General features: G+C 41.6%; 1 protein-coding gene across 2 annotated transcripts in view; it reads left to right on the top strand.

Annotated features, from left to right (window-relative positions):
• LOC126088582 (aromatic-L-amino-acid decarboxylase) overlaps positions 1-23,509 on the top strand; it is a 211,129-nt gene that overhangs the window by 166,401 nt on the left and 21,219 nt on the right. For both annotated transcript variants that reach the window (XM_049906780.1, XM_049906779.1), the window contains exons 7-10: positions 15,980-16,128; positions 20,138-20,249; positions 20,535-20,652; positions 21,481-21,571. In XM_049906780.1, the coding sequence (XP_049762737.1) occupies positions 15,980-16,128; positions 20,138-20,249; positions 20,535-20,652; positions 21,481-21,571 (470 nt within the window). The remainder of the gene's footprint in view (positions 1-15,979; positions 16,129-20,137; positions 20,250-20,534; positions 20,653-21,480; positions 21,572-23,509) is intronic.

Below are 23,509 nucleotides of genomic sequence, written 5' to 3'. Positions count from 1 at the left end.
ATAAGTTGACAAAGATACATGTATCACATTGGAACAACCGAAGTAAAATGTTCAGACGTACCTACGTTCTGTATTTTAATTTAAGAAACCTACCTGTTACGAACTTTTCGTCTAAAATTGTGAACCATATGTTTGCGACTATAACAGCGCTTTCTGTCACAAAGCGAAAAAAGTGGTCCAACTAAAGTATTCATATTTCTTTACGTACTACACGAATATGTAATAAAAAAAATGGGGGTTACTAGTAAAAAAAGCGCAGTTGATATCCGTTTGACCTATGGCAGCGCCATCTAGCGGGCCAACCATAGCGCCATCTGGTTTCCCCGTTAAAGCTAGACAAGTTTCGTTCTTTGTAGTTTTTTTCGTTTGATGCTTATTACGTGAGATATTTGGCCCGGTCACGATCAATGGACCACCCTGTATAATGTTGTATGGATGTTATCTAAATGTACAATTCAGTTTTATGTGAAATCATTACAAAGAAGTGGAGCATACAAATAAATACATAAAATCACACACACGAAATAATACAACGTGATGCAATACATAGTAATAAATATTTCTATATATTTATATGCTTCTGTTGTTAAAAATAATAATCAGTTCTTCACAATCTTTACTTTTATCTCACTGAGCTGGAAAATCGTTTTATACGCAACAATTACTCAGTAGAGTTTTTTTACCAGACAACGCTGTCCATAACATATGTAAGTAAATACATTAGTAATGAAAATGTTCGGGGGCAAAAGATAGTATTTTAGTTCTTTATTTGGTATTCATATTATCAAAAAATGTTACTGGTAAACATAGTGACTTAGTGAATAAAAGCATTGATCGGGTAGAACGTTTTTAATTTTGCTTTAAATTTATTTTCGTATTCCAACTTTCTAATGTAGACTGAATTCTAAGAGCAGAACTATCTTGCGTTTTTGTATAAGCTTTGTTACACAGTCAATAAAATTTAAGTTTTCGTAAATATGAATCCTCAGCTATTTTGAAGATGTTCCTCTCTCTTTGGCTTTGTAACCCAGCACCAGATGTTGCTTCATATTTTAGCTTATTCTCCCAAATTTGTTTACATTGAATGTGAAGCCGTTAGCATTAATCCAAGAGTGGGAACATACTTCAGGATTTTATCAGTAGTTGTAGGCAGGAATTGCTTTCACTCACTTATCACAGTAATATTATCCGCGAATAGCGTTATATTGGCTGCACTATGTGAGATGTGTATATTATATTAACAGCCTTGCTTCCGCCGTTTCTTCTGGAACAAAGTTCGAGGCTTTATTGTGAAAAACTTACAAAACATTTACGATTCTAAGTATTAGTCATTGCTATCCACTACTTTCTACTAATTCCGCGACGGAAAACTGCGCGTCTTTCGAGGAGGTTCATGAATCTACACAATTTTGCACTTGTTCATAAGACCTGAAGTTCTGGTCACCCAGGCCGCCTGCTGTTGAACGAGAAAGGTGGTAGTCAGAGGAAGAAATGTATGGAGAATACGGTGGGTGGTGTAGGACTTCCCATTTCTCAACATGGGGTAGAGTATCGTTATGCTGCAGAATCACCTTTTCATGCCTATTGCTGTATCGTGGCCCTTTGTCTTTCAGTTCAGAAATGGCTCTGAGCACTATGGGACTTAACTTCTGAGGTCATCAGTCCCCTAGAACTTAGACCTACTTAAACGTAACTAACCTAAAGACATCACACACATCCATGCCCGAGGCAGGATTCGAACCTGCGACCGTAGCAGTCGCGCGGTTCCGGACTGAACGGCTAGAACCGCTAGACCACCGCGGCCGGCTATGCAACACAGAAGAGCTTTATGACGCAATCACAAATGTACTGATATTTTGAGGGCGTTATGTTTACGAACGCCTTAGCTTATTGTATGACACTTGCGCTTCCGGCCTACTACCACCTGAACCCCCCCCCCCCCCCTCCCCCTTCCGCAACTGCTATGTATTGCGTGACGGTGGAAGCAAAATTGTGGACCTAACAGGTAAGAAATATGGGACCAAGAATACTACCTTGTGGTACTTCTGTTTCACCGAAATGATCGCCTAACTCTAGTGGAAGACGTCATAATAAATGTTCTGTACATCGCGGAGAACCTCGCTACCAAAATTTAGAAAACCTTCCTTTCAGTAACAAGTTGTGGCACGCATAGTGTCTGCAAAGAAAAATTTAGAGTAATGCGGGCGTTAACTGAGGGGTACTGAAAATCTTTATTTCCGCACAAAGTCCACCATGTGGTGGTGGTGGTGGTTAGTGTTTAACGTCCCGTCGACAACGAGGTCATTAGAGACGGAGCGCAAGCTCGGGTTAGGGAAGGATTGGGAAGGAAATCGGCAGTGCCCTTTCAAAGGAACCATCCCGGCATTTTCCTGAAGCGATTTAGGGAAGTCACGGAAAACCTAAATCAGGATGGCCGGAGACGGGATTGAACCGTCGTCCACCCGAATGCGAGTCCAGTGTGCTAACCACTACGCCACCTCGCTCGGTCACAAAGTCCACCATGAGTAACAGGTGTGAGGATTATGATTGTGGTAGGTCATATGCCCTCCGCCGCAAATCATACAGTGGCTTAAAATGTACAATCGTACTTTTAGAATCCATCTCTGACTGCTGCGAGACCAGTATCCTTATCATTTGTAGAGGCGATGTACGTCGTTAAGAACGAGAAACTTAGTTTTTCTCAATGAGATTGTCCTAGTGTGACATAATTATAAAAATATGGGTTTCTGACATTTCGATAAGTTTTTCCCGCAGCTTTGATAGAAGGTGGTGGTTGCAGAATCGACAACCTGCTCCGTAGATGAATGTAGGGAATGTCACATACAGCATTCCAGATTTTCGTCCTGAGAGTGTCAGTTCCCACGATCCCAAGGTTCCACGATTCACATTACATCTACATCTACATTTATACTCCGCAAGCCACCCAACGGTGTGTGACGGAGGGCACTTTACGTGCCACTGTCATTACCTCCCTTTCCTGTTCCAGTCGCGTATGGTTCGCGGGAAGAACGACTGTCTGAAAGCCTCCGTGCGCGCTCTAATCTCTCTAATTTTACATTCGTGATCTCCTCGGGAGGTATAAGTAGGGGGAAGCAATATATTCGATACCTCATCCAGAAACGCACCCTCTCGATACCTGACGAGCAAGCTACACCGCGATGCAGAGCGCCTCTCTTGCAGAGTCTGCCACTTGAGTTTGCTAAACATCTCCGTAACGCTATCACGGTTATCAAATAACCCTGTGACGAAATGCGCCGCTCTTCTTTGGATCTTCTCTATCTCCTCCGTCAACCCGATCTGGTACGGATCCCACACTGATGAGCAATACTCAAGTATAGGTTGAACGAGTGTTTTGTAAGCCACCTCCTTTGTTGATGGACTACATTTTCTAAGGACTCTCCCAATGAATCTCAACCTGGTACTCGCCTTACCAACAATTAATTTTATATGATCAGTCCACTTCAAATCGTTCCGCACGCCTACTCCCAGATATTTTTACAGAAGTAACTATCAGTATTTGTTCCGCTATCATATAATCATACAATAAAGGATCCTTCTTTCTATGTATTCGCAATACATTACATTTGTCTATGTTAAGGGTCAGTTGCCACTCCATGCACCAAGTGCCTATCCGCTGCAGATCTTCCTGCATTTCGCTACAATTTTCTAATGCTGCAACTTCTCTGTATACTACAGCATCATCCGCGAAAAGCCGCATGGAACTTCCGACACTATCTACTAGGTCATTTATATATATTGTGAAAAGCAATGGTCCCATAACACTCCCCTGTGGCACGCCAGAGGTTACTTTAACGTCTGTAGACGTCTCTCCATTGATAACAACATGCTGTGTTCTGTTTGCTAAAAACTCTTCAATCCAGCCACACAGCTGGTCTGATATTCCGTAGGCTCTTACTTTATCAGGCGACAGTGCGGAACTGCATCGAACGCCTTCCGGAAGTCAAGAAAAATAGCATCTACCTGGGAGCCTGTATCTAATATTTTCTGGGTCTCATGAACAAATAAAGCGAGTTGGGTCTCAGACGATCGCTGTTTCCGGAATCCATGTTGATTCCTACATAGTAGATTCTTGGTTTTCCATAAACGACATGATACCAGAGCAAAAAACATGCTCTAAAATTCTACAACAGATCGACGTCAGAGATATAGGTCTATAGTTTTGCGAATCTGCTCGACGACCCATCTTGAAGACTGGGACTACCTGTGCTATTTTCCAATCATTTGGAACCTTCCGTTCCTCTAGAGACTTGTGGTACACAGCTGTTAGAAGGGGGGCAAGTTCTTTCGCGTACTCTGTGTAGAATCGAATTGGTATCCCGTCAGGTCCAGTGGACTTTCCTCTGTTGAGTGATTGTAGTTGCTTTTCTATTCCTATTACTCGTCGCGCACTGGCTGCCTTAGAGCACCAGCCTCAGAGACGTCGTCACGCGGGATGTTCTTAGTGTACGCTAAACTTACGTTTTTGAAAGTAAATTGGGACTGCCGCGTCTGTGTCGCCAGCCTGGCTTTGGCGTTGACTCATTGCTAGATGTCATTGCCTCTGATAGTCCTCTGACAATTTCTTATACATTTCAGCACTGATGTTTTGTATACTACCGATCTAGTTAATAGCAGTGGATCATTGGGGACTAAGGAACTGTATTAAGTACGAGGGACTTCTATGTAACATTATGGACTTGATTCTACATAGACAAGATAAGCATAATGACGCTTCATAATCTTCCATCTGCTTAGGCGTAGCACAAATTGCAGAGTTGAAATATTTACAAGCTTTTAAAATAGAAAATAGATACAGCCTTTGCTGAAATGTCTGGTACCGATGGTCAAATGACGATCACCACTTCGTGGAAAAGATACCTTTTGAGGGCAACGAATGCATCAGTGGGAAACTAAGTAGCACATTTTAGTGCATTGATCTACTGTGTTCGTCTGCTTAGCGCAACCTGTCAAGTCGTAGTCATCCACAGCACCTGCCGTCTAGTATCAGTCTAAACGAAATTCTGTCAGGAGAAGGGCTGGGATTATACAGGGTGAATCACTAACTATTGCCACCTAGAGTAGCTCGGAAAGTATGATAGGAGCTGAAAAGTTTGTGGGACAAAAGTTGCGTGGGACAACGGGGGCCAAATATGACGTTGTTTTTTTGTTGCTAGGTGGGGTCGCGTCAGATATATGAAGGTCAACTTAGTTTTTTTAAATGGCATGCTATAGTATGGTACTATTTTCTGATACCAGCTATCGATACGCTGCAGGAATAAAAGCATTCATAGTAAGTGATGTCGTAATTACTAGGCCCGATTCCCACTAACCACTGTTAAAAACAATTTCTGTGCGTTAACTACATTTCGTATGCAGAAATGTATGACTTAAAATGCATCAAACGTAAAGTGGCCACAGACAACATTTTTGCTGGAAACGTTCTCGACGTGTATGTGTTACTTGATCTCGAAACATCAAAATAACTACAGCCAGTATCGATGAGAGAGAGACTTCGTTTCAGGTTGTGATGTCAGACTGTAAGGTGCAAATTAACCAGTTTCTTTTATTGAAAGCTTTCCACAAAATTAAAAGGGGAGATTTTGTAGCAGAGAACGCATGAAAGCCATAACAGTGGTTTTGCTTTTTTTTTTACAAAAAAAGCAAAAGTTTTACTGAGAAACTAACTACAGGGGTGGAGGGACAACTGAAGAACGGGATACAACGATCTATCGGCTTTGACCAATGACGTCATAGGTTACTCGTAAATATTGTGTGTTTACTTTCTGACCATAGATAATAAATCTGTTCTCTGCTGTGGATAAGCGCAATCATTGTAATTTGAAAAAAAAAATGAATGTGATTTTAAAAGACAGCGCTAGACATTAAGATTTTTTTAGTTTGCATTGATTTAAACAATTGGTTCTTTCTAATTCATTCGGTACGTAATTTCACTCTTAGTGAGTTTGAGATAATTTGGAAGAATAGTTTTTCATTTAGAAGAATTTTTAGTTTTTAATTTTTTTTGTAGGTATGGGTTTATCTATTCCCATGAATATGGAAGATTTAAAGGAGGCTTTGGGCGTAGACATGATGGCAACCATTCGATTTTTGTAAACGTCTGGTTTTCTTACTCATTACGTTCGATGTCGTGAGTGAGGTAAACATGCGCCTGAGCGTGTCTGCTCGTCGTACTCACGATTTATAGGTATCGAGCTGTATCAAGGATGGACTATGGTGCTCAATTAGACGTGGAACATTGTTTAAGAAATCGTAGCTGGTCTTGAGGGATATAATAAAAATTACATACTGTTGGTGTTTGAGGAATCCTGTATGGCTGTGTGTGCATGAATGTCGTGTGAGTGAGTGTACCGTTTTAGACTGGTATTCGTTTTGTAGGGAAGTGTCTGGGAATATATAAAGTATAGGGGCCTTTGGGGCGGGGGGGGGGGGGGGGGGGGTGTTGTCGAAATCGATGAGTCTCATTTTGCAAAACTGAGTACAACAGGGGGGAATCTGCAGTATGACTGTGGGATTGGGGCTGTAATTTCAGGTCCAGAATGTGACGTTGTAGTTTTAAAGTAGTTCCTAATCGAACGAAGAAAGTTTTGGTGAAATTAATTGAAGATTGTGTTGCAGAGGGTTCTGTTGTGATTTCCGATGGTTTTTCTTCGTTTAGGGATTTGGGGAATAGAGGTTTTCAGCATCTTGTTGTCATAATATTGAATTCATATCGTCATCAACTGGAGCTTGTACCAATAGTATAGAAGTTATTGGTCAGCCATAAAATCTGTTGTAGGGAGGGGGAAACGACATACGTAGACACTACAGAGCCATTTAGATGAATATTCATGGAGGAGTAGTGTACCTGGTACATATTGCCTGTTGAAGTGTTTCCTTACACGTGATGGGCAAATGTATCGTCCAAAAGTTGTTAGTTAATTTCAGATTGGGATGGGGGTGGGGTTATTGATGATTAAAGAGAAGGATGGGTTTGGTCGAGATGGTTAAAATATTGATTTGGATTTTTGGGCTAATGATTCGAAGACCCTTCACGCTGCACCACGGTTCGTCGTGGTCTCACGTACTGAAGATGGTCAGTCCTTTGCCACAGTAAATCCGTTTCTTAATCAGAAACGTGTTAATGCAGTTGCTGGCCCTATGACAGCCTGTTGTCGTTTACAGAATGGCACTTTGCTTTTTGAGACTGCTTCTGATTCTCAAGCACAACAACTGCTTGCTGCCTCGCTTCTCCATGGCTACCCTGTTCGTGTCGAGGCCCATAGAACTTTGAATTCTTCCCGTGGTGTAATTTACACCAGGCTGCTCAACGGTCTGAGGCCGAAATCCAGTCTTACATCACTGATCAGGGTGTCATTGCTGCCCATTGCATAATGAAAAAGGTAGATTCCTCCTTAGTGCCCACCCGCACTCTTTTCCTCACCTTTGATAGAGTGGTGGTGACGTCCAAAATCAAAGCAGGCTATGAAATTAACTCAGTCCAGCCGTACATTCCGAACCATATGCTCTGCTACCAGTGTCATCGTTTCAACCACACTAAAATGTCTTCTCGACACCCAGACAAATGTGTAACCTGTGGTAGGGATGCGCACGAGGGCGACTGTCCACCTCCTTCCCTGTGTAACACTGCAACGGCGGCCATGCCGTCGCCTCTCTGGATTGTCCCATGTATCTTGAGAGCTGTCCAAGGGAGTCGGGTAAAGGAAAAAGTGCCTTACCCAGTAACTCGCAAGTTACTGGCTAGTCGCAAACCGTGTGTTCTCTCATCTGGCAGCTATAGTTCTGTTCTTATTACCCCTCACTCCATGAAGGACATGGCCACACGGACATGTGACCTCAAATTCAGCTCTGAGGTTGTGAAATCGCCCAGTGTCAATTTAGCATCGCCATCCCTCGTCCCACTGTGCGACAAACCGTCAAACTCTCGCCTCAAGAGTCGAAGCCACAAGCTACACAACCAGTAGGCAGGAAAGGACAGAAGGAGTACTCCCATTGAAGACTTCCTCCGTCCCTCCAGCCAAACAATACTAGTCTTCCTCTAACCGGAAAAGCTCAAAGAAGTCCACCAATGGCAAACGGTCTTCTTCTTCAACAACTCTAAGATCCTGTTCGACGGTGTCGCCACGTGGTACCTTAGCCTGGCCGGCCTCTGTCTCGCCGGCGCGCTCAACCAACCGTTTTTCAGCGTTGGACTCCATGGACTGACTGCACAAGCAAGCTGAAGCTTCTGTGGCTCCCGTGGAGCAGGATCCTCCTGCTTCTGTGCCCTGTAGTAGTGACTCTACACTGGCTGTCACTTGGCGGCCGCCGAGTTGACACCCCTACTTCTCTTCCTCCTCCTGACTGTCCTCCAGTGGAACATTCACGGCCTTTGGTCACACAAAGAGGATTTATGCCTGCTTTTAACAACGCAGCATCCCCTTGTACTCTACCTTCAGGAAACGAAATTGCCCCCCTCACAACTGCTTTGAGCTTTCACATTACTTAACAATTCGTTTTGACCTTCCCTCTGAGGTCGGCGTTCCATCTTTTGGGGGTGTCATGCTGCTCATACGGGATGACATTCATAACCATCCCATCTCCCTGACTACCCGTCTTCAAGCTGTTGCAGTTCGCCCTTTCCTTCCATGCCTGAATTTTTCTCTCTGTACAATTTACATACCTCAATCATTCGATGTCACCAGGGCAGACTTCCTTCGGCTTACTGGGCAGCTACCTCCCCCATTTTTGCTGCTCGGTGACTTTAATGTACATCATCCCCTTTGGGGTTCTCCCAGGACCTGTGAGAGAGGTGCCCTCTTGGATGACCTTGTTAACCAACTACTGCCTTAACACTGGACCACCCACTTTCCTTTCTGACTCCTCACACACCTATTCCAATTTCGTTCTATCCGTTTCCACTGCCCAGCTTGCCCATCATCTTGAGTGGTCCATTCGTTTCTGACACCTACTCGAGTGACCATTTCCTGTGTGCTCTCCATTCGCTGACTCCTACCCCATCTGCGTGCATGACCAAATGGCAGCTTACTAAGGCTGACTGGCAGCTTTACTGCTCCCTGGCGACCTTCAAAGAACAAGATTTCCCCAGTTGTGCTGACCAGGTGGACTATCCCACCAACATTATCCTTAGTGCTGCGGAACGTTCAGTTCCTCGCACATCCTCTTTTCCACATTGTGCCCCAGTCCCTTGGTGGACTGAGGCATGCCGCAATGCAGTTCGCGCATGGAGACGTGCTCTCTGCGTCTTTAACTGTCATCCTACGTTAGCAAACTGCATTCATTATAAACAGATTCATCCAAAGTGTCGTCGCATTCTTCGTGATAGCGAATGAGCTAGTTGGATTTCATTCACTAACCCTTTAGTCTGTCGTGTCGACCAACCTCCGGTGGGTCTCTGGAACCAAGATCTATTCCCCCATTTTCGGCCTCACAGTAGCAGGCGATGTTATCATGGACCTTATTGTTATTTCCAACACCTTGGGACCCATTTTGCGGAAGTTTGGAGCTCTTCCCGCTGTAATCCTGTCTTGCTCCATTGGAAACGAGTGGAGGCGGCTCGAGCGATGCCCTTCTCTTCTCCGAATCGTGTGCTACCTCTGCTATGAGGGAGCTCGATCATGCTTTCAGTTCATCCCGATCCTCCGCTCTGTGGCCGGACGCCATCCACATTCACATGTTGCAGCACCTTTCTCTTGTGGGCAAGTACTTTCTGCTTAACACGTACAACCACATCTGAGCAGAGAGCACATTTTCTGGATGCTGGCGTGAAGCCACCGTCAGACCCATACCTAAGCCTGGTAAGGACAAAAACCTTTCTTGTAGCTACCACCCCATCTCTTTTACCAGCTGCGTTTGCAAGGTGATGGAACGTATGATTCATCCCCGGCTGGTGTGGTGGCTCAAGTCTCGAAATTTACTGATGCGTGCACAGTGTGGATTTTGAGCACGGCGTTCTGCAGTTGACCATCTCGTTACTTTGTCCTCCCATGTCATGAATGGTTTTATATGGAAATCCCAGACTGTGGCCTTGTTTTTCGATTTGGAGAAGGCCTAAGACACGTACTGGAGAACTGGTATTCTCCATACTCTTTACACGTGGGGCCACCTGTCCTGTTTCCGTCAGGCATTTTTACAAGATCGAGTTTTCAAGTTGGGTGTGGGTCCTGCCTTGTCAGACACCTTTATCCAGGAAAACGGTGTGCCTCGGGGTTCCGTCCTGAGTGTTTTACTCTTTGGGGGGTTGGGTTGGGTTGTTTGGGTGAAGAGACCAAACAGCGAGGTCATCGGTCTCATCGGATTAGGGAAGGAAGTCGGCCGTGCCCTTCCAAAGGAACCATCCCAGTATTTGCCTGGAGCGATTTAGGGAAATCACGGAAAACCTAAATCAGGATGGCCGGACGCGGGATTGAACCGTCGTCCTCCCGAATGCGAGTCCAGTGTTCTTACTCTTTGCTATCGCCATTAACCCTATCATGGCCTGTCTACCACTGGGCATCTCCGGCTCCCTTTTTGTTGACGATTTTGTCATCTATTGCCGTTCTCCATGGCCCTGTCTCACTGGGCGGCATCTTTATCGGTGTTGTGATCGTCTTTACACCTGGAGCATCGACAATGGCTTTCGCTTTTCCACTGACAAAACCGTCTATATGAATTTCTGGCGACGCAAGTGGCTTCTCCCACCATCTGTACGTCTTGTGCCTGTTGCCCTTCCATTCGTTGAAACTACGAAATACCTGGGGCTCATGCTCGATAGGAAACACTCTTGGTCCTCCCATGTATATTATCTAGCAGCCCGCTTTAGGTGGTTCCTCAATGTCCTACGTGTCCTCAATGGTACTTCCTGGGGTGCCGATCGACTCACTCCTCCATTTGTGCCGGTCCCTTGTCCATTCGAAACTCGACTATGGGTGCTTTATGTGTCTACACCCCCATGCCTCTTACGCCGCTCAGCACCATCCACTATCGTGGTTTCCATTTGGCCACAGGTGCCTTTTACACCAGCCCGGTTGACAGTCTGTAAGCTGAAGCTGCTGAACTGCCACTGTCTTACCGCTGTGACTTTCTCCTCAGCAGGTATGCATGCCGTTTGTCTGCCATGCGTGGCCACCCATCTTATGCCTCCTTCTTTGATGCTTCCTTTGATTGTAAGTATGTGGCTCGTTCTCCATCTCTGTTATCTCCTGGAGTCCGCTTTCGGCACTTGCCACAGCAGCTTAACTTCACACTACCCGTGCTGTTCCCAGTGGGTATGAATCCTTCACCACCTTGGCTTCATGAAGTGGCTCATGTTAATCTTGGCCTTCACTTTCTTCCTAAGGACACTACTCCAGCGTTGGTCTATCACCTTCAGTTTCATGACCTTCACATGGAACTTCATGATAGTACCTTTGTATATACTGATGGCTCTCGGACTGACCATGGGGTAAGGTGTACCTTTGATATTGGCACCCATGTCTTTTGATATTGGCTTCTGGCACACTCCTCAATATTTACAGCTGAGCTCTTCACCTTGTATCAGGGCACAGAGTGAATCCAGCGACATAGCCTTTTCAATTGTGTCCTCCACTCAAACTCACTCAGTGCCCTTCAAAGTCTGTGTGTGCTGTACACTGCCCATCCCTTAGTGTAGGTACAGGAAAACTGTTAACTGCTCACTCTTGGTGGAGCCAGTGTGATGTTTTTCTTTGGGTTCCTGGTCATGTTAGTCTGCCAGGAAACGAGGCTGCTGACACAGCTGCCAAAGCTGCAGTCCTCGTACCTCAGCCCGTGAGTAGCCTTATTCTCTCCAATGATCTCTGTGTTGCCATCTGTCACAATGTGATGTCCCTTAGGCGTCACCAATGGTCCTCCCTTCACTGAAATAAGCTCCGGCTAATTAAAAGCCTCTTCCAGCAGCTCGGATGACCACCTCTCGGCCCTCCCACTGGGAGGAGGTTATTTTAACTCAGTTGTATATTACGCACTGCCTTTTTAGCTGTCTTCATTTGCTAAGTGGCTCTACCCCACCACTTTTTACGCAATGCACTCAAGTTTTAACTGTCTGCCTCTTCTTGATGGAATGCCCATTTAACCTTTTACGTTCTTGTTTGTGTTTGCCGTCTGAGTTATCGGTCGTTTTAGCAAATGACACGCAGGCTGTCGACCGCATCTTACTTTTTATCTGCCAAAGCAATGTGGTAAGGCCATTTAAGTTTTAGTTTTGGACCTCCGTTTCTGTATGGTGTCTTTTTTAGCCCTTTTTCTGCGTGCCTGTTTTTAGCTGTCTTCTATTATACCAATTCGGACTGATGTATAGTCGTTTTCAACTCCTCCCTGTCTTTGTGTTCTATAGTTTTGACTTGGGTACATATGACCCCAGTTGCTTATGCGCTCTAAAGCAAAACAAAAAAAAGTTGTGAGCTGAAGCACCTATTAATCAATGGTACCAGCAGAAGCAGCTTTTGCACAAATGCTGGCACAGCCCAGGTGGAGAGTAGGTAGGGATTTGCTGTGGCAGCACAGGGGTCATCGCTTCAGCCAGGTATGATGAAACCAGGGTCCATGGAGGCTGGGTGAGATCAGCTCAGGTAATGTTATGTGCCGTGGTTTCGAGTCACATTCAGTGCCATTATTGTCAGAGTTATTAATACATTGTCGATGTTGAATGATGGAAAATATTCTGTCAATCATCTAATGGTTCTTGCTTGTGGACAACCATCGCCAGTTGAACTTATGGGATGCAGCTTGATGACCCACAATGTCCATAGTGTGTGATCAGGCATGAGGTGAAAATCAGTTTGAGTGTGTAACTGAAGCCATAGTTGTGACAGACTTTGGTCCTCTAAATCTTCATTTAAGCTGATCTGGCGTAATTGTTCTTCCAGGAAGTGGGAGAGGTGGTGAAGGAGTGCTGTTTGAGTGCTCTCATACTTTTTGTTTGAGGGTACTGAGCATATCCATATTTTCACCCAAATGACTAAGCAGTATGACAAATATCATGCTTTCACTGATGCCATCACTTGCAGCTAAAATGTTGTCCACTGTGTCAAACCATAGGCTTGGTTGATCAGGCCAGAAAGGTAGTAGTCTCAATGTGTTCTCAGTCCAATAGGTTGGCACGGTAACACCAACAGAGGGAGAACAGCATTGTAATTAGGCTCCATATGTGGCAGGTTAGAAGACAATTAGCCAGCTACACGAGGCCTGGAGGGAATGAATTTACATGCAGTGTGGAATGCCATCTTGGTGAAAGCGAGCAAATGTAAAATCTATTTGGATTGGTGTGGCTTTGAAGTATCTGGGTTTGCAAGCAAATTGGTGTCCATTGCAAAATAATAGAGTAGATTATCCAGTGCACTCCTGTATTCAGCACCATTGTTCACTGTTGGAACACTGTTGTGAAGAGTGTCACTATCACCTTTATAACTTCAGGTGTGTGAAGGGTGTTGTGCACAGCTCTAGGTACTGTAGCACAAAAACAGCTGTCCCAGGTGCATAAATTGTGCATTACATTGAGGCCACAATCCCAGAATTGGTGTTGAGCAATAATTGTAGATGTTCTGAATTAATGTGGTCATCATTGTTCAGCAATGTAGTGCTACACTATGGATGAGATGTAGGATGTATAACGAAACGACCATAATCTGAGTAAGCACACTTTTATTTTTGCTAAGGCGGTACAAGTACGATAAATCTGCAGCCGATGTTCTTTGTTGCCATACAGTTCCCACAGGGTAATATCCCTGCTTTTCCTTCTGCTACTACAAAATGTGTGTTTTCGAGGTTATATTAATACTGTACATTCACTTTTCTGTCTTCATTTCATAATATTTCCCTTCTCATAATTAAACAAGCTGTGTCTGTTGACTTCAATTAAATTATTTCAAGAGTAAAAACTTCATCTACCCTCTGATGAATGTTCGTTTTTGAGAGAGTAAAAAATGGTACTACAATCTAAGGATTTGACTGAAATCTCATGAGACCTATTTTCAGTAAAACCCCTCTGTCTGCAAACAGTATCATACTCACATGCGGTCAGGGCTGGTTTAAGGTCATCAGCCACCACTTAGGGCTCTAAGCTGAGAACTACCTTCAACATTAAATTATACACACAAATAGCATTAATGAAGTTAAGTTAGACTTGTACAAAAGACAGCTGAACCTATATCATTTTGTAGAGAAAGCCAGCCTGTGACAACTAAAGCAGGGCAGCCTCTGAAGTTAGTTTCAAGCCATTAGTAAAACAAAGGAAACACCAAACTACATAAAATGGATCAAATAACATATCATAATTTTTTCTCAAGATAGCAATACTACCTAGACGAGGCTGTAGAAATCAGAGGTGATAGTGTTGTGTTCCCATTAGTAGTGTATGCCCTCATGACAAGTGTTGAGCCCATATACCAATTACCAGTGTAGACTGGCAAATTTTGTTTTCCTAAGAGAGTCCACACAGACATGTCCATCATGACACTGAATGCAGAAATGGGACTCGTCTGAAGATGATGTGGTGCCCCTCCTACATGTGGAGATCCAGGTTTCGGTTCTATGGGGTGCAAAGGATAGGGGGTGGGATGCTCATAATTTTTCAATGTCTCTCCTCTACCCCAAAATATAACATACTGTCACTCCCATATGAAATGTGCCCCAGATGGCCAAGATTTTACTACAATAAGAATAAAATATATGAAATGTATTAATACAATTGCAATAATTCGTTTATATCAGTGGTTAGTACAATGTTTTTTTTTTTTTCTAAGGGCAGGGGGGGGGGTTGCCATTCACGAGCTATATGAAATCCACTCACCCCCACCCCACCCCCCCTCTCCTCCACCTCCGCAAGGTTTCCAGGCTTGCACGCCTGCATCTGGTGCTGCTATTAAGTACTGCTCTTTGCTTCCACGTGAAGGGAAGCCACAACAATGGTTTCAGTGGTACTCCAGGTGTAGGCACATTGTCCATTTAGGGGAAGAGTTGGGGGGAGGGGATATTCTGATAAAAATATGTTGGATTATATTTAGCAGATTGACTTGTCCTCAAAATGCTTCACGTATAAGTTAGACTACTAGCAATAACAAGTTGCCCATCACCATTCTGTAGACTAGGGTTACAAAATGTGATTTGTTGTGGTGTATTGCTTATTGGGTGGAATAAAACAACTGTTGAAGAAAGGTGTAAAGGACACAAGCTTGGAAGTACCTACAGTGTCTTTGGTTATGTGACATACTGCTCTATAGAATTCTCATTCTGTTGTACCTGGATTTCCTCGCCATTTTGTACAATAGTATCTGACCAAACTGGAACAAACTCACTAGTCTGTGATTTAATTGTTAGTTAGCTATGTCTGCTGACCAACTTCGAAGTGAAGCATAATATTGTCATTGCTATGTTTGAACTTCTCTTCACAATATAAAAAAGGATGTTGAAGTCTAATACAAAATGAATCTAACATTATTAATAAAGGATGTATATCAATGATATACTACAACTACTCTGAAAATGTAACAGGGCTTTCATCTATTCCTTCACTTATGAGGAAGATACTCAAAAACAACATTACGTCTAATCTTTTGCTGAGTGACACAATTACTATCTATGTGGGACCTAATATGAGATCTTGTTGTTTCCACATTGATGATTGAGTGTGGCATTTCCAAACTAAGATAATAGATTTCAGCTAAGATATTTGCTGTGACACTTGGCCTGGTTATACAAAACAGTAATTGCAGTTTCATTGGATGGACAAAGATTTTTACTTCTTATTGAAACTAGACTCTACTCTCTCTCTCTCTCTCTCTCTCTCTCTCTCTCTCTCTCTCTCTCTCTCTCTCTTGTGTGTGTGTGTGTGTGTGTGTGTGTGTGTGTGTGTGTGTGTGTGTGTGTGTGTGTGTGTGTGTGTGAACTGTAACAATTGTTTCTGAATTTGGAAAACTGCAAACTAATTAAAATATTCTATGTTTAGATCTAGCTCATTCATCTGTGGAGCGTGCAGGTCTCCTCGGTGGTGTGAAGTTCCATTTATTGGAGCCAGATGACAAGCTTAGTCTACGGGGTGAGACACTTGAGCAAGCCATTAAAGAAGATACGGCAAAAGGACTAATACCCTTTTATGTAAGTATAATTTCATTATGTTAATTTGTAATAAATCATATGGTGTATAACTTGTAAACTATGAACAGTTAAAATGACTGTCTAAGATAGGCAACAGTTATCTGAGTATGTATGCAAATTTGATCTGTAAACACTAGAGTTTATTTAAATGATGATTTTTATTTCATCCACAAGAGTGCAGCATGAAGTTAACTTCTGACAGATGAAGATTACGTTTTCTTCAGTTGCATACACAGCAAATCATTTCAAATTTTTATGGTATTGCATTTGCATAGGTCACTGGTGGGAGAGGGGAGGAGACACAAATGTTGTAAAGCAAGATACCTGTGAAAGTAATATAACCATAAACTCTTTTGTGAAGTCTTATTGTATTAGATATTCTTGATGCTTGTCATATTATGGTCTGTAACACGTTCCAAAAATACCCACCATTGTCTTTGTCAGGAAAGCAACCTACTGTTAAAAAGTAACAGACTGACACGGGTGTAAATGATGTAGAAATTTCCACTTTATGGGAGAGAACATTAGTGGCAATGATGATTGTCATCTGCAGCGGATTCATTTCTGCCATGATGTACAGTAAAATATACACTCCTATGCAGTCATTTGCTATCAGGTGTCCACATCCATGCATTGTTGAGCACACATCCCTTATCTATGTTAATGTTGTTGACACACTGTCTCTCTGGTGATTGAGTAAATAGTTTGAAGTGTGTGCTATAATATGGGTCTTATTTAAGCAGTTTCACTATGGGAGAAAGGACAGATAACTTTCCTTTAGCTCTAGATGAAGTGGAGGTCTGATAGCACACTCATTCATAGGTATGTCACATACCCACACCACTATATAAAGTCCATGGCAAAAGAATGTCATCATTTAAGATTTTTATAGCTGAGATAAGCAACTTCTCTAATTACAGACTCATCTTCCTTACTTTCTGTGTTCTTAAAATATTTTGAGAAGATAGTTTATGACAAAATATTCAACAAACTCTTAGAGAATAGTATTTTAACATCAATTCAGTTAAGCTTCTGTAATAGCATCACTATTCAGAAAGCAATATATAGTTTCACCAACTCAGTTCTAGTAGACTTGGCCAGGAAACTTACCAAATGTCATGCAATCTTTCCAAGCTTTGGTTGTGCAGTTCATAAAATTCTACTAGGAAAAACTAAAATGGTATGACATTATAGGCATTCATCTTTCATGGATAGAATCTTCATCTTAGCAACAGAAAAGAGTGTCACATTACAAAATAACAACACAGGAATAAGACTAAAGTTATTGGGAAAACATTAAGTATGGTATTCTGCAAAATTTTGTACTTAACCTGCACTTGTTTCTGGCATACATAAATGATTTACCTGGGAAATTTAACGAACCTTCAAAAACTGTAATGTTTCTTAATTATGTGACTATATTGATAAATGGCCCAAACATCCATACCAGACACAGCCATAAGAATAATGGGACTGAATTTCAACTGTTACTCAGCTAACAGCTTAAATCTTATTCTTAAAAAACTCGTATTATGCCAGTTCCAAACAACTAATACTGATTTGCAGCTATAAGAAGTAGAGATCAATGGCCTTACGCTGGATGAGGCTCTGTGAATGAGGATCTTAGACATCCAGAAGGATAATAAACTAAGGTGGCAGCAGCATATGGATAAGTTAACCAAACAGCCCAGTCCAGCCCCCTTACTGTGTTGATCTGCAGGCAGGATTGCTAGTATGTGTTGCGTACTTTCACTCCTGAGTCTTGTGGCATGATCTTCTGGGCTAGTGCATCTAAGATCAAAGAAGTATTCCACAGAAGCCTACAGTGAGAATATTGTGTAAGGTTCACAACCGAACATCTTGCAGAAGACCCTTCAGGAATCTAGGAGTTATTACACTTAAGTGTCAATACATTCTCTCTGTTGTGGTTGTTATGGTTAGTAACAACAGTGAAGTTATGATGAACTGCGGAAGTTGCAACCACAGTATAAGATGTAAAAATAATTTCCATATTAACTACACATCACTATCCAGGATTGAAAGGCCCATAATTATCAGTGTGAGTAAATGGCACTAGTCATCATCTGTTGCTAGTACACTTTACAGAAGTAGCATGCAGTAGCTGTTTGTGCCTGTTGATGTATAACTTGACTCGTTCCACATTCCTGAAGGCTTCCCTACACACTGATATTTGCCAAACACAGTGTGTGAATGAACTCTTTTAAACAACTGCTGGACCATTTTCTTCTCTTGTACAACAATCATTCAATAATTAAACAGACAAAAAACTGTACAGCAGAACTGGTTTATTTAATCAGTACAATTTTTTGTCTATTTTTTCCACATGATTCCCACCAACTTCTATACACTTGTCCCATCATCTGTTGTGTACCCTTTACCTTTATCTTGAAGCCAGATTTGCACTTCCTGCTGTACACCTTCTTTGCTGTTTAACTTGATGCCACACACAACTTCTTTCATCGGTCTGTCCAGATAAAAGTGCAAAGGGACAGGACCAGTGTTGTAAGGAGGATGAGGTTTGAGCTCCCAACTGACTTTGACAGTAATTTCCAGTGTCAGTTGTACTCTATGATGTTGATTGTTGTCTTGAAGAAGCAGCATGCATTTCCTCTGCCGTCCCAGACATTCAGTGCAGTCTTGACTTTCTCAATTGGGCATTAGTAGTATATGCAGTTGAGAGGATGTTGTTCCTTCAGTCAGTCACAGAAAAATCAACCATAGGTACACCTTACTAGTTGATGGTTGTGCTTCAAATTTCTTATTGGGAGATGGTTCAGGGTGCTTCCATTGACTTCTTTGATATTGGGACTTTTGCTCAGTCATGTAACGATGTTTCATTACAGGTTAAATCTTGCCCAAAAATGTATCTCATTAGTTACTGAAATGATTTTGAGCTTGGTACAAATGAGATCATTGTTCTTTGTAATGAACTTTAAACTCTCTGGGAGCCCACAATGCAGAAGTCTTAAGGTAGTTTACTTAGTTTTATTTGATGGAATGAGGTGTGTTCACACTTACATGACATATTTCAGCATTTTGTTTGACTGTAAGTTGTTGGTCTTCTCAGATAAGTGACTCAATACAAGTTCACAATGCTGAGGCTGACACCACTGCTGGATGTGTTGAGCAGTGTTCATTGGTTAAGCTTGCTATCACTTGTAAACTTTTCTACTAGAATGAAGCTTGCAAGTGTGCTTGCTTATGTTAATGTCATTTTTACAGTGAGTAGCAGTCTATCATTTTCCTAATATTGATATTCCAACCTGGAGTTTCCATTGTTTGCATATGCTAGCATCACGCTTCTCTAGTACCGTATTCCTCTTCTGGTCCACCTTACTTCTTGTAGAGCTATAATACTCTGTTCCAGTTTTTGTTCTTGGTCTAGTAGCAGCCTAGGCCTCCTCGGTGATACAGATACATCACATTCTAGATTCCACTACATAAATCTGACTTGTACTATATATTTATATTCTTTCTGCCATTACGTGCATTTATTGTTGTTTCCCTTGGCACATTTGACACTTTTTACCAATCCACCTTTCTTTTGTTGAAGTGTTGCAACTTGAGTTCTTTTTATGGAGTGGATTATCAGCCCTACATCAAATTCTTTCTAGAGGATGGGTAAATTTTATTCATGGTTTTTTTTTTTTTTCCCCATGGCCTTCAGTGAGACAACCTCACTTACTACAACGCAGTAGCATATTCACTAGTGCCGGATTAGTTGCCACTTTCCAGTGTTCTTGCTGGGTTTTCAGAGCTATCAAAATGGTCCCAGAGTGCATACAGTCCCAAATGTACATCACCGCATCAGGCAGTTGCCTACTGTCTGCTGTTGCTTGTTTCCTGTGACGTGGATGAGAGACGGGTCTTACAGGAGGCAAAATGTACAAATGTTGTTACTAATTTTTAAAATATTTTATCATCTGATGTATATGTAGTTTCCCCTCCTAAAGAAATGCTATTTTATTCTGTACCTTATTCTTTTTAGGCTGTAGCAACACTCGGCACAACAAGCTGCTGTTCATATGACAATCTTGAAGAAACGGGTGCAGTTTGTAATAAAGAAGGGGTCTGGCTGCATGTGGACGCAGCTTATGCTGGTAAGCAGTTACATATGTTTGTAGTCATAAGAACTTTATTAAAGAGAGACAGTGTGTCCGTGTACACTCTTCCCTCCATCCTCCTCCTCACCCTCTCTCTCCCCCACTGAAAATAAAAAAAGAGAGAGAGAGAGAGAGAGAGAGAGAGAGAGAGAGATAGAGAGAGAGAGAGAGAGAGAGAGAGAGAGAGAGAGAGAGAGAGAGAGAACTGGTTTCTGTTGTATAAAAGTATTATACATATTTTTCATCTCATCAATGAGATTCTCAAACTATTCTGTTTTGCAGGATCAGCATTCATCTGTCCAGAGACCCGACATCATATGAAGGGAGTTGAACTTGCTGATTCATTCAATTTTAACCCACATAAATGGATGCTGGTGAATTTTGACTGTTCAGCAATGTGGTTAGTAATAAATTTATTTTGTTGGTTAACTGCCGAATAAATTGTTAATCTACTAATGATAGCTGAACTTTGATGCTGGCACTGTAAAAGAGTTGGAGATAATGGTAATACTTTATAGTTTTATGTGTGCTCTTGCGTTAGTGTTCAAATAATTAAGGTTTTCCATTTGTGGTGATTGATAGTAATAAGAGTATCAAACTGTGCAGTGACATTAAATGCTGAGTCATTGGTACATTTCATATTTACTGTGAACTTTTGCAAAAAACTTTTAATTTTTGCCAAGTTTAAGCATTCCAACACTCTTCCTGCAGTTCTATAAACAGTTTTTTCACGCAAATGTAATCTTTCAAATTTGCGGTAGGTGGTAGTGATGATAATGTAACTACTCACCCAACCAGAACTTCATGAACTTAGACTGATCAACATTTTAGAGACTCTGAAACAGTGGTCTGTTCACTCCAGCATTTATCAGACTTTACATAAATTATCTTTTCAAGAGCACAACCCTTGAGCAACAGACAGCAGGCAAATGTGAAGTGGTGCCGCCATTCTTAATTGATTCAGTGCCTCTTCAGAGATGAATCTTACGTGGAATCAGAGATGCAGTAACTGCCTTTCTTAAACTGAGGAGACAAGTATACATTTTTGGTACTGATCCCACATGATTATTTTGCTTTCAAAGTGCTACCATCTGCAGGCATGGAACTTGGTCTCAATTACTTCCTACAGATCTTTCATCAAAATGAACAGTAACGTAATTTTTGTTATTGTAGTTCCAAATAATATATATTTAAAGAGAGAAACATTTTTTCCTTACTTTGATTTCAGGCTGAAAGATCCAGATGCTGTTGTAAATGCATTCAATGTGGACCCCTTATACCTCAAACATGATCAGCAAGGATCTGCCCCTGACTACAGAGTATGTATACTTCACTTCAAGTGTAGATCACTTCAGATAAAAAATATTTTTCTCACCAAGTATTAGAATCTCTGAGGCAACAAAAATGAAGCTGTTGACCTAAGGAACTTACATACTGCTCAGAATATAATTTTAAAAGAATTTAAAGGCTAAGCTGTGTGTGACCACAAAACATATGACTTAAGTTTTCCTTTTAATAAGCTGGTAAGTTCTGAATCATTGTGAAATGATCCTCGGACAAATTACTAAACACACTAAAACATCTAAAGTATTTTTATCTTTATTCCATGTGATCTGATGATACACAGTGTGTTGCAGATGTCGGAAAATGTCATTTAACATTGTTAACATGTGTTAATGTAAGCCTATAGTATTCTAATGTATTATATTGCTCAATGTTTTCAATTTAGCACAAACAGCAAGATTACTGTTCTAAGTATTCATTTACAGAGTAAAAACAGTGACACAACAAATATGACTTCACGGCTTTGCTAAATTTTATGTTGTCTTTGATGGACTTAATACTAGTGGGAAGATTGTTGAACAGTTGGAGGCCCATGTGGAAAACTCCCTTTTTACGCAGTTTGCATTTTTTCTGGTGTTGTGTTAATGTATTTCATTATTTTTTACGACTCTGGGGTCAGTTGGCACTATATGTTTTCTGAAGAATTTGAGTCTCAAGAATGTAGAGGCAAGGCAGTGTAAGGATTTCTAACTTTCTGAAGATGGGTTTGCAGGAGTCTCTGGGTTTGCTCCCATTAATAATCCTCAATGCTCTCTTCTGGATCCTGAATGTGCTCAGAGCAGTTGGAGCATTTCCCCAGAATATTACACCATATTTTAGGTGGGCTTGTATATAAGCGTAGTGTGCACTGGTTAATGTTTTCAGGCTAGCACATGTTTTCAGTACACTCAATGCATAACAGCCAGTACAAATCCTGGCATTTACCTTTCCTGTATGTGTATTCCATTTCAGGTTATCTTGAACCCACAGACCTAGGAATTTGAAAACAGTGTCAGTATCTATTGACTGGTTATTTATAGTGACAGATGGCTGAGAGGAATTTGCATTTTGTGTTGTGTGGAAGTTCATGGAAGCTGTCTTTTTGGTGTTGATAGTTAATCTGTTGATTTTTGCCCAGTTGCTGAGTTGATCAGTAGCCACATTCACAGCTTTTTGCACCGCCTCTGTATTCTCTCCTTCGAGGAGTACAGTTGTGTCATCAGCAAATATTATTGTTTTGTGTGCATCAACATTCAGGCTCAAGTCATTAATATACAGGAGGAAAAGTAGGGGTCCCAATACTGAGCCCTGTGGAACACCTTGCTTTACAGTTTTATTACTTGATAGTATTTTGGTTATTGAGTTGCTTTGTATATTAGTATATTTCATGCTGACTCTCTGCATCCAATTGGTTAGGAATGTAGCAATCCAGTTGTTTGCAATTCGTCTGATACCGTAGTGTTCTAATTTTTCCAGTAATATTTTGTGGTCAACAGTGTCAAAAGCCTTTGACAGATCCAAAAATATGCCTGTTATGGGTTGTTTTCTATCTAACAGTTATAAAAGCGTATTTATGCAATCATATACTGCAGTTTCTGTAGATTTGTTGCTTCTGAACCCATGTTGAGCTAAACTTAGCAAATCTTTTTTTTTTCAATGAAGTCCATCATTTTTTGGGCATTATTTTTTCAAAAACTTTAGAAAAGCAGGATGAGATTGAGATAGGCCTGTAGTTATTCATATCTTTATTATCACCTTTTTTGAAGACAGGAATTACTTTAGAAAGTTTCAGAGCTTCAGGGAAGATACCTGCCTGGAAAGAACAGTTACAGAGGTGAGTTAATGGTTCAGCAATTGTGTGTTCACAATTTTTTATTACAGCTGCTGGGATACCATCAATTCTAGCTGAATATGAATTTTTTAACTCTCTGAGG

Source organism: Schistocerca cancellata, chromosome 6 (assembly GCF_023864275.1).
Source record: "Schistocerca cancellata isolate TAMUIC-IGC-003103 chromosome 6, iqSchCanc2.1, whole genome shotgun sequence".
NCBI classification, from domain to species: domain Eukaryota; kingdom Metazoa; phylum Arthropoda; class Insecta; order Orthoptera; family Acrididae; genus Schistocerca; species Schistocerca cancellata.
The sequence above is the reverse complement of the archived record's forward strand: the minus strand, read 5'-3'. Positions and strand labels throughout refer to the sequence as shown.